The 12,573-nt window shown below is 36.9% G+C and overlaps 1 protein-coding gene across 36 annotated transcripts in view; it reads left to right on the forward strand.

Annotated features, from left to right (window-relative positions):
• Positions 1-12,573, forward strand: part of MPDZ (multiple PDZ domain crumbs cell polarity complex component) — a 105,433-nt gene that overhangs the window by 24,784 nt on the left and 68,076 nt on the right. For all 36 annotated transcript variants that reach the window (XM_083817332.1, XM_083817365.1, XM_083817334.1 and 33 more), the window contains 6 exons: positions 444-647; positions 3,571-3,685; positions 6,858-6,946; positions 8,598-8,793; positions 9,625-9,714; positions 11,792-11,871. In XM_083817332.1, the coding sequence (XP_083673458.1) occupies positions 444-647; positions 3,571-3,685; positions 6,858-6,946; positions 8,598-8,793; positions 9,625-9,714; positions 11,792-11,871 (774 nt within the window). The remainder of the gene's footprint in view (positions 1-443; positions 648-3,570; positions 3,686-6,857; positions 6,947-8,597; positions 8,794-9,624; positions 9,715-11,791; positions 11,872-12,573) is intronic.

Below are 12,573 nucleotides of genomic sequence, written 5' to 3' on the forward strand. Positions count from 1 at the left end.
GCTAAGAGAGAAATGTATTTTGTTTTGAAGTTATGGTTAATCCTGAGGGCCATTTTTTAAACAAGCATAAAGCTGAGTGTACATTTTTAAGCTGTGTTTGGAAATGAAGCCTGAAATTCTCTAAACTACATGCGGCTGTTACATATTAGTAGGTAGTAACCATAACTATGTGTATTTTTTTCACGCCCCAGTGACTGTTTTCTTGAAAAAAGGATGTCCTGGATATTTCTGGGGAAATTTCTAGTAAAAGTAATATGCTCTTAGGCAACATACTTGTCTTCTCCATGCTGTCAGGGTATTGATGTGGCATTCAAAAAAAGTCACCTACTTCATATATATTAAAAGTAACTAAAGCCATGCAGTCATTTTCTATTTGTATGATTTGTGGGAGAAGTTGCAGGATGTTATTGATTTTTTTTTTTTCATTGTTACTCTTCTTCCAGCATGGGAGACTGTGTAGTGGAGACCACATCTTGAAAATTGGTGATACTGACTTGGCTGGAATGAGCAGTGAGCAGGTGGCGCAAGTTCTAAGGCAGTGTGGAAATCGAGTGAAACTGGTAATTGCAAGAGGTCCTATTGAGGAGCCACCTCCACCAGCAGTCCCACCAGGTACTCCAGTACCCATCTCGACACCAGAGAAACAGGTAAGCAATAATAAATATACTTAACTTGTGCCAAGCTTTTACTTCAGACTTCATTTTCTTTTTACATCTGTTTGAATGTCTTTCATGCTTATGTTCTCAGAAGTCAACATTTTCATATCCAGTAGTGGTGTTTTTATCTTATGCTCTGGGAGGCTGTCAGTCCACAGTGCAATGAACTACATGCTTGAAGTCTTCTGGGATCCGGGCTTGGGATTAGAAGTTATTCAGGTCATACGTCTGGGTTGATTAACCCTTTGACTTGTTTATAATTATGCAGTGATACTTCAGGAATAGCAGAGTCCACATAATGTTTTCTTGAGACAGAACATGGTGGTTCTTTAGCATTTCTCTGTCCACTTATCCTTTTACTCCCCAGGAGCACTTATTTCTGTATCATTGCAGCCATCCATCAGACAGTTCTTCTCTGTGCCAGCCACCACACAGAGGCTGCCTCTTTCCTGCATCACCTGACATTGCTCATTTACTAGTCATTTTCCAAAGAAAACCAGCTGCTACCCTTATTCCCTTGCTGATGATTATACTCTGTACTGTTGCTGCTCAGACTAGCCATGACTCCTTTACAACTCTCAGCTACAGCTCTCAGCATTAGCCTTGTCAGCTCAAAACCTCAATGATATAGGTCATTCCCACATTTGCTGCAAAGCCTGTTTTCAGGGAAGTAAGGAACAGTAGTATTGTGTTCTATGTAGTTATAAGCAGGTATATTTAAATATGAATACGTTTAAGTAAGTGAATGAAACAAGAAAAAGGTGGTTGCGTTGGAGCCTACAAGTAGATAAAATTTATGCAATGCAAAGAATTTTTCATTTTCTTTTTCCTGTTGTTTTTCTAGACATATTCTACAAATTGCATTTCAGATATATCACTAAAAAAAAGCCTTCTTTAACAATTCCTGGCACGATTACCAGTGTTTTGCCTTTGTCCCTTGTAATGGTATCTGTGGGAAAGAAACAGATAACGTTCATCCCATCTGTTGTGTTTATAAGGCTAACTAAGAAAGTTAATCGTAACATGCACACTGAGTCTTTTCTGAGTATCTGAGAGGAGAGCGTGTTGGTTTTGTGTCTCTACAGTACTGAGGCATGAGACCCTGGCTATATTTCAGGTAAAAGGATCAGCGTGTGGCCTGAGTATTACTTATCTGTGATGTAGCAGTTTCAGAAGGGAATCTGAACATGATAATTTGTCTGTGCGTATTTCTTAATTGTTTGCCTTTCTGAGGTTACGTGATGAGATGTTAAGGGCCAGTTGCAGGATTGTGGAATTTCTAGTAACAAGAAAAAATTCCAAAGCCCTCAAAGAAGCAAAAAGTGACTTTTTTTTGCCACCTTCATTTTCATTTCTGTTATTTTTAATACCTTGTCCCTGGTATGTCACTTCTGGCAGAAGGCACACTGTTTTTAAACTGCCTTTGCCTGCACAAAGTCTCGTTCATGGGGTGAACGTTCAGTTAATGGTACTGCAACCTCTGTAATTTGGATTTGTGTGTTAAACATGAACTGAGTGAAGATTATGACTGATGCAGCTTTGTTTGTCTGCTTCTTCCTCGAAAATACATGGTGGCTGAAGACTACGTGAGGCTCTTGACACTCAGTGAGAGCAGAATGCTTCTCCAAAATTGACATTTCTCATCCTGTTCAATGTAGATATATTTCGTGTAACAAGTGATGGTATTACAGAAATTGGAACAGATTTTTAGCATCATAGTTCTCTTGAAGTATCCTTTACCCCTCCCCCCCCCCTTTTTTTTTGTTGTTTTTGAGCACGTACATACTCAAATAGTCAATGTGGGTTTAGATGATATCTGCCTGGTTTCAATATTGGCACTTTACAGATATTAGCTGTTGTTTGTCATGCAGAAGAAGCAGAAAAAAAATCAGAGTATAGCAGGTTCATCATAGATTCATACTATATTTATAAATGCCCATTTCAAATACACATGTAAGTACTGATGCCCATATAAATATAATGAAATTGGAGCTTTTTATGTTCCAATCTAAATGATTCTATGGTTCTATGTGAAATCATATATATATCCATAGTAGCTATGGAATTGGCTAGTAAGTACACATTTCAGACAGCTGAAAGATGAAAATTTCTTGGAAAAATAAGTTTTTAATGTTGATTTTTTCCTGTTAATACAAAAGCAATATTGTTGAAATGGGAATTTAATATGTATCCTCCTGTAATAGATATTTTCATTAACAATAAGTAAATGAATTCTTTTCCCTAAAATTCTTTGTTATGGAAATTCAGAGTGCTGTAGTAGGTGTTATTGAAGGTTGTCATTGTTTAGCTAGCTGGAAGTATAATTGCTACTTGCTAAAAAAGAAATTTTAAGTCTTTCAAAGACAAGAAAAATAATTTCCACAGTAGAAACAGCTTTTGTTAAGTTTTAAGCTTGGTATGCATAGGAAAAAATAGCTATAGTTATTCAACAAGAATTTAAACAAATAGAATACAGAATATAATTTGATTATTATAATTTTTTTAAGAACACAAGTCTAAAATTGATCCTTAGGAAGTACCAGAAGGGCAGTAAGGTATGTATAATAGTATTTAAGCAGGATTTGTATAACTTGCTGTACAAGATGTTTACTGTTCAATTTGTTCAACTTCCACCAGTCATTTCTCTCATCACATGACTTTATAGGCTGGAGAGTAGTATCCCAGGGGCACTGGGGTGGAGAAGGCATGGTCTGCATTACTTTACAGTGAGCAATGTTATCTATGTGTAGTTTCTCTGCTGAATACCAAATAAGAGCAGAAGCGAAGTTGGTACTTTTTTTTTTTTTTAAATTTATGTCAAACTTTACAGATCAATGTTAATGACATGAAAGAGTGTGGTGGACCTTTTTTAAAAAACAACACACTTTCTTTCTAACTATACTTTTCTTATTAGGCAGAGGCTTCTGTTGATAGTTGTGAAGATGGGGAGAAATTTAATGTGGAACTCACTAAAAACATCCAGGGATTAGGAATAACTATTGCTGGTTACGTTGGAGACAAAACATCAGGTAATGATAGACTCCTGTGATCTACTAAACAATTTATTGTGTAGCATGGTGTAGTTGCTTTAAATTTGAATGCATGTAATTTAGTTTTGGTATAGCATCTGTTAAAAACCCTTGACCATCTTAAAAAAAAAATGGAATTGGTTTCTTTTTGGAGGAGATTCAGATTATAAGCAATCAGTTTATATTATCTCACCTTAGTATTTTTGATCAGTTTTTAAAATTCACTCTTGTGCTTGTGCTTATATCTTTTTGAAAAACATTGCTAAAATAGATTGAGCCATTTTTATAAGAACTGGCTGATCTTTTTAAATCACAGTTTCATTTTTAAAAGGCCCTTACAAGATAATATATTAGTATTCTGATGATTTTTAACAAGTATTACTAGTAATGCTTTTTAAAACTAAGTGTATAGTACTGCTGACAGATCAAGAATTCTTCTCAGTGAACTCTGGTTATACTCAGTGTTGTGTTTTTTTTATCTTGGGCTGTTGCAGATTTAGATTAATTTATTCATTGACTTCCAAATACACTACTGTAAACAACCAAACAACAAAAAAAAAAAACAAACAAAAAAAACATATCAGTGTACATATACAATTGCGTATTTTTTACTTTGTAATTTCAACTACAAGTTGCAGAAAAATGATCCAGAACTCTGCGAGGCCTCCATAGAGGGGTTTGGCAAGTGAAATACTGTTGTGAAGGGCCAGTTGTCAGATGCATCATCAAACTTCTCAAAGAGCTGTTGTTTTGACTCTTACCCATGTACGTATTGTTAGGAAAATGTATCAATAGATACATTGGAGTTTATAGACATAATTAATTGGCTTTTAGAAGGTGAATTAAATTTTAACAATCTATTCTGTAGCATAGGATGGTTACAGCTTATTTAAGTACTCTCTTTAGCATCTTTCAGTAAAATCTTTAAAAGGCAAATTAAGTTCTAGAACGTGGTAGATCTGGTAGTGTATTTTGACTGATGCAGTGTTGGAGTATCAGCAGTTTTAGATCTTAAATTATTGTGCTGCATGTAACTGCAGTAGAAAATCTTTGTGCCTTCAGCACTAATTAAGTACCTCACATTACGTAATCATTAAGTCAAAATTAAAAACAATTTTGCTGTGACAGAAGCAGCAATGAAACTGCTGGACAATGAGAACTGTAGTCGAATCTTTCTTCACACTGGCAAGTAACAGCTTGTCATCTTACCATACAGCTGTTGCAGGATATGAAAATGCTTGGAAACTAGGAAGACGAGGCATTTAATTATTTACAAAACTTGGGAAAACAACAAATTAAGAAAAAAGGGAAAATTGTCAATCTCATGACTTAAATATACTCGTTGTCTTATTCTTCCTACGTTGAATACAGTCATTAGAGCAAAACAGGGATGTATTATTCCTTTGTGCTAAGATTTGTCATATCGAGGCCAAGTAAAAAATGAGTCTTCATGTCTGTGTAGACACTGACGTATCTTGACAGCTCTTAGAACCCATTTTGTCATGCCTTATCTTCCCATTGGAAGTACTCCGAGTGCAACGTCCTGCATCTGGGCTGAGGCAATGCCAAGCACAAATACAGGCTGGGTGGAAAGTGGATTGAGAGCAGCCCTGAGGAGAAAGACCTGGGGGTGTTGTTGTTGAGAAACTCAGCATGAGCTGGCAGTGTGCGCTTGCATCCCACAAAGCCAACCGTATGCTGGGCTGCATCAAAAGCAGCATGGCCAGCAGGGTGAGGGAGGGGATTCTCCCCATCTGCTCTACTCTTGTGAGACCTCACCTGGAGCCTTGCATTCAGCACTGTGGCCCCCAGCACAAGAAGGACATGGACCTGTTGCAGCAAGACCACGAGGATGGCCACGGGGATGGTCAGAGGTCTAGAACACCTTTTGTGTGAAGACCGGCTGAGGGAGTTGGGGTTATTCAGCCCGGCGAAGAGAAGGCTCTGGTGAGACCTTATAGAGGCCTTCCATTACCTAAAGGGGGCTTACAGGAAAGCTGGGGAGGGACTCTTTGTCAGGGGGTGTAATAATAGGACAAGGAGGAGAGGTTTCAAAACTAAAAAAGGTTATTTTAGACTTTAGGAAGAAGTCCTTCACTCAGAGGGTGGTGAGGCACTGGCACAGGTTGCCCAGAGAAGCTGTGGATGCCCCATCCCTGGAGGTGTTCAAGACCGGGCTGGATGGGGCTTTGGGCAACCTGGTCTGGTGGGAGGTGTCCCTGCCCATGGCAGGGGGGTGGAACTGGGTTGTCTTTAAGGTCCTTCCAGCCCAAACCATTCTCTGGTTCTACTTGTTAGTCAGAGCTAGAACATTGGTTGAGAGGAATGGAATTCTGTTAAGATTTCTGAAACAAACATAACAGGCCTGTGACCATCAGACCTGATTTCATGGCAGTTCATGCTAATATTTTTCTTTATGTTATGTATAATAATGTGAATAATGATGTTGAAAGTCCAGATATGTTCCCTTTCCGTAGCTGAAGTTACTTCAAATTGCACTGTGATTTTTCTCAAATTGATTTTTTTCTATAGATGTTTTTTATGTGACTTTTACCTTCAGATTTAAAATCAGTAGTTGTCTAAAATACATGGCTTTTTGGTTGTTCATTTTTCTTTTGCTTTGGTGCCTGTTTTACTATTGGATGAAATAGACTTAAAGCTGTCGTTCAGAGCTGGTTCAAACAAACATTGTAGTCCTGCCTGTTTATAATTTTCTGCATTTGTTTATCCAAGCATACAGTTTCTTAAGCAGTTACTAAGTACATAGAAAATACAGAATTTACTAGGTTAGTACACTCAACCTGAACTTTCTGCCCTGTAATTCTAAATCTAACCAAGTGTAAGAGAGACTTTTTTTTGTCAATGTTGTTTTTAACATTTAGATTAGATTGTTAGAATATTTTTTGTTCTTTTGCAGTAAACCGTGTAAATTTGGAGTAGAAAGATTTTGAGTAAAATCAGGTGTATTGCAAGCTGACATTAATCAGACTTACCCTTTAGGAATGTTTTACTTAAAGCATGTACTTTCATGGTGATTCTTCCCTTGTCTTACCTCAAGATTGGGTTTTCTTTCTTTTTCTTCCTTTGGCTGGTGACATTAGTAGGTGATTGTTGCATTATTTAAAATGTTCCCTTAATAAATTTGTTTATTTGCTCTGCTTTTTCATCCCAGAACCTTCTGGTATCTTTGTGAAAAGCATTACAAAAGGCAGTGCTGTTGAACATGATGGCAGAATCCACGTGGGAGATCAAATTATAGTTGTAAGTAAACAAAGAAATGAAAATACTTGTCTGCCAAGCTCTGTACTTATACAAGTTGTGAAGGAGCGCTCACGTAATACTTAAAACATTTAAGATTGGCATTGAAATGGTGAGTTGTCTTTTGACTGAGTATTCAATTAGATTATGTTTCTGATTTTGCTACCTTTATGTAACTATTTTTTTAAGGAAACTTTCAAGTATGTGTGTATCTTACAAGTTTAGGAGCTTTGAAACTGATAAGGCAGAGTTTCAAAGTTTAATACAAGTTAAGCAACTGTTTTCAAAATCATTTCTAAAGTTATTAAAATTTTAGATGGTCGGAGAAAGAAGAAAATATTTTCATACATAAAATGTTGCTTTTTTGGTGAAAATTTGGGTCATAAATGAAGGAACCATGCTTTTGTGTCTGTCTTAGATGTACTTGCATTTGTGTGAAGGCAGCACTAACAAATTGTGATCTGTCTCCTAGTATAAATATGCCTTCATGTTTGTCTGTGAAAGTATGTATGGTTTTTATAATGATTTAAATGCTGAGTTCAAATGGCTGAAACAAATCGATGCGAAATTTGATTTCTTTTGCTACTGCAGATGCAGAGGGAGAAAAAGATTTTAGATGACTGTAGGCAAAAAGATAATAAATGTTTTAAAAATGTTTTACTTAATTGTGGCAGAAAAAAATAAATAGTCCCAGCTCATTTTAATTACTTTTTATTTAGAAGGGCACCGGAGTTGGAAGTAGTTCAAAGAAGGACAAGAAAATGACTAAGGATGTAAGAGGAGTCATTCTTCATGCAAGAAGAATTAAAATAATGGGATGTGTGCTATATACATAGACCTAAACTTTAATGGGCCAAGGGGATGTAACATTGCTTCGAAGTTTTTCAAAAATTACAGATTCCAAGGCGTGAGATGTAGAAAGAGTAGGGTAATATGGAGCTTGCAGAAAGGAGAATGAAAAGTTATATGTACTAGGGACAATGGGATGAAAATGAGCAACTCCAAAACATTTCTTGAGTTTCAGAAAGCGAGATTGAGTTAATGAGCTAGTGAGATAACTTCAAGCAGAAGAGGCCATATTTATATTCCCTAAAGCATTAAAATACTGGACCGTAAATAACATCTGGACAGCTGATAGAGTGATAAGGTAATTGGGCTTCATAGTGTTCAGTAGTAGACTTCCCTGCGTCTGAGATTACCTGACTCCAGAATTGCTATGCTCTGTAGTTCTCCCTATGACAGTGAATGAATGTGTCCCTCCTTATGCCCCTCTCACAAGCTGTCCCAGCCATGGCTGTGTTTCATTTGCCATGTGTTTTCTGTTTGGAGGTGGAGATGTTTGGATCAGGCAGGCAGGCTGCACAGAGCACCTCACACAGCACTTGCTTGTGCCCTTTTCCACCTCACAGAGTTTATCTGCATAGCCCCATCATGGCAGGCATGCACTTTGCTGTCGTACAGGTTGGTAGCTAGCTTTTGGGTATTGTAGTGAAAATGCCTGGTGTGCCGAACATCACGTTTTTGTTCTTGTCCTTCCACTTGCTTTTTGCTCTTACAGATGCTGTACTATCATGACATTACTTTGCCCTGGACATTAATTTTTTTACTTTTCTGGTTGTTGTCTTGCTGGCTAATAAGGTACTTAATCCTGCAGGTGGATGGAACGAATCTTCAGGGTTTTACTAACCAGCAAGCAGTTGATGTTTTGCGACATACAGGACAAACAGTTCGGCTCACTTTGATCAGAAGAGGGCTTAAGCAGGAAAATCATACTCAGCCCCAGGAGGAGTTCAGTGCTGCTGTTGAAAGGGACTTACTGTTACAAGCAATGGATAGTGGCACAGTCAAAGGTAATTAAATCTGGCTTTGCTTTAAATTTGACTTGAAATATTTTTCTTTTTAATGACAAACTAGAAATAAAATTGGTCAGTTTCATTCTGGATAGTTATTCCTGATGGCAGAGCTGCTGTACATGAGGGGAGAATTTGGTCTACTATGGTTTGATTAATCTTTTAGAAACAGTAGTATTATTTTCTACATTTTCAAAGTAAACCTTGAAAGCTCTGCACTGCACTCTTGGCTGAATTCCTTCAAGACTTTGATCCTGCAGGTCTTTGAATGGTAAGCAGGCAGTGAGTATTTTATTAGTGCTGAAGGGCGATAGTGGCATTGAAGAGCAGGCAAAGAGATATCCTCCATGTTGGGAAAAGCAAGTCTCAGTTCCTTTTACTCTTACATGTCTGTGTCACGAGGTGGCGGTGTGAGAGGAATGGGTTATATGTAGAGGTTATTAATAATCTGATGGGGTATTTATTACATTTGTGTACAAAGTTCAGAAGCCATGGTGAATATTAGTTTTGCTGCTGATGAGATCCAATTAGTGAAGCTTAATCTTAACTGTGCACATCTTGAAGTATACGTGCCAGATCTTGAAAGAATATCTACATGGAGGCTGGATGATACACAGACCTATTCAGCTACTTATGTCTGCTGATACCAGTCCATAACATATATTACAGCTCATAGATTAAGGCATAATCCTTAATTTGCATAAGATTTTGAAAGATGTACTAACGTGTTCCCTGTATGACATTGTCTCAGTGCTCTGAGACATGCCTGTGAAGTTGGTGAAAATGGCAATGCATAAAATAGCTGAAAGTTCTTTTTTCTTCTTTTTCCAGATAACAGTGAAACAGAACAGGGATCTCCATCATTGCCATGTAGTCCCAGTGCAGTAAACATTGGAGAGGACATTAAACAACAAGAAACAGGTTCACAGTGTTTAATATTTTATTCTGTGAAAATGCACTTTGCTGTGCTTACGCAAAGGTCAATTGTTTTGTGTGCCTTTCTGTCATCTGTGTGCTATGCAACTGAAGATCTACAACTAGAAAGTGGAAGTAATCATACATGAAAGTGTGTACTGTGTGTGTACTCCTGAGTGCTGTAAGTCAAATACTGTCTTTCACTACTACTGTGTATGTCTGAAAACAATTGCATTTATTTGTCAAAAGATGTCACATAAAGCATTCTGCTTTCTACATGCTCATGTTTCTTTTTATTGTAGTTGTGTATTTCCACTTGAACTTTTTCATTAAACCTTTTGGCCTCCTTATTCCCCTATATGCCTTCTCTTTCTAACTCAACATGCCCTATCTTTCCAATTCCTTGCAGCTATCTAGCTAAAGTTTGAGGACTTTTATCTTTTGTGATAAGTTTCTCTCTCACAAATTCCCTAGCTTGCATTCATTTCAGTCTGTGTTTTCTGTTAGCGTTTGAAATTCAGACAATTCTGGAGCACTGACACGCTCTGACTTTCCCATGTCTTTTATGGAAGTTATTATTTTGTAATGGGTATTTCCTTTTCCCCTTGAGATGTTAGGGCATTTTGCCTCATTTCAAATGTCCAATGTGGACGTATATTTTCCACATTGAGACAGCATGTGATGTGTTTTCTAATATCTCCTTGCTTCCATAGCTAGAGAAGCTGAAAAGCATCTGTGTGATCTAATAGGTATCTTTTTGGTGTATCTTTTCATAAATACTGCTTTCCATTATTCTAGATAGCTGAAAACTTTGTTTTTAATACCTTCCCTTCAGATACTTCAGGGTCTCTGCTTTTGAGGAAGTACTGTCATATTTGAATGCTGCACAGCACCTAAGCAGCTGGCTTTATTTTTAATGTTTCTGAGCGATGTCTGGATTTATGACACTGTCTGAGGCTGTTAGTCACCTTAAATTCTTACAGAAAATCAGTGGGAGTTCAGAACTTAATCTTTGAATAAAGATTTTAGTCTTTGTCTATGATTAGCATTTAGATACAAAGAGTTTATTTTGATACTTGCTGTATGCACAGCATGGACTGCAGACCTTAAATATACAGGGTTCCAGTAAATTTGCTGTGCTGTTTTATCTAAATACTGTTCCTTCCGTTTGTTTGTTTCCTGCCTTAAAATATAAACAGTTTGAATGAGGGAAAAGTGAGCAGGAGAAAATCATTTCTCTGTTTTATTCAGATTGCAGATAAACATTCAATCAAGTTAAGAGCTGCTGAAGTTTGCTGCCTAGCTTGTCACTGTATTTTTCACAGCATCATGACTTTTCTCCCCTCCTTCCATTCCAACAGGAATTTCATTGCAGCTCTTCAGCTGCTAGTTATTTCTCATTATATGCGTGCATCTATCTGAACCTAATTTTTTGGATTTTTTTTTTTAAAAAGGAGCTACAGCTTATGTTCTTCCACTGCCCTCTAGGGCCTACAGGTTTAAAAGATCTTTTATGGTCATACTCTGAGTTTTGAAAATATAAAATCTCCACATTTTGTTTAGAAACTTACTCCATTTTGGATACTCTTTGTAAAATGTAGGTTCTGTCCAAAAGCAGCAGGATTCAGTATTGCATCTGTAAATATTTCAGCCGTCCCACTGAATCAGTCTGATCAGCCCACCAGTCTAATTTAACAAATGTGAGGGGCATCTATGTAATTTCTTTATTTCATGCCCACTTCAATCCTTTCTCATGTAAGGTTGCATTAACGTCACTCAACACTGAGGATGGTTTAAATCTGTCCTTTCTTCCCAGTCCTTTAAGACACACTTCTTGACTGAACTTCATTTCTTTCAAAATACAGTTAGCTTCGGGGGCTGAGATCTAATACGATTTTGCAGGTTTTTCTACTGGTAAGCCTAAACCCAGTGAGAAAGAATATGTCAAATTTTTAGTCATATATAGGAGTGTTAGCATCATGGAGTGATTGTGTAATCTTGTGTGGTGCTTAAACTTTACCAGAGATAGGGTTAGACAGAACATTTTATTTTTTGTCATAGTAATCTCAGACATAACTTCTAGATTTTCAGCTAACTACTACAGAAGAAGCGGCTACAAAGGCAAAGTGGCAGAGGATTATGGGTTCAAATTATGAAATAGTGGTAAGTAAACTGTGATTATTATCAAGTGTCCTTTAATTGGTCCACGTATTATGTTGCTAGCATACAGATAAAAATATGTGTATATTATATTTGTTTATTTATTTATAAAGATAATATATATACTCCTTAATCTGTTGGGAGGCTTTTACATTATACCCATATGCAAAATTTATCATGTTTTTCTGTAGTGATTCTGGTAAAATAATCACAACTGTCTTAGGTTACGGCGTCTTTGGATATCATTTTACAGATTTCCTGCCTTCATGGGGATAAGTGTGTATTAGAGAAAAAGTAATATTTAAGGTAAACTTCAAAGCTCCCTTGATTAGCCAGAATTTCAAGCTAGTGCCTTAAATCTCTTACCCATTCTGCATACTGAATGAATTGTTTGATACAGCAATAGAAATAGTACATGGGACATTTTCTGTAGATACAGCTGTAAAGCAGTATCTGAGTTTAGGACTTTATTTCAAAATTATATGCCAAAGTATTAGTCTGTGCAAAAGTATGTACAATTAGATATTATTGTCGCATACACTTCACACTTGAATATGTAAATATCTATAAGTGATTAAAGTTTCAGTTTTTACCTCACTCTACCCTGATCCAGACATTTGTCCTGTTTTTACAAAAATGCAAATTTGAGCATGCAGAGCCTCTTCCATGTTTGGCATGGATCATATTTTATTGGGTGTGTTTCAA

This window comes from Anser anser, assembly GCF_964211835.1.
Source record: "Anser anser genome assembly, chromosome: Z".
In the NCBI taxonomy this organism is placed as follows: Eukaryota; Metazoa; Chordata; class Aves; order Anseriformes; family Anatidae; genus Anser; species Anser anser.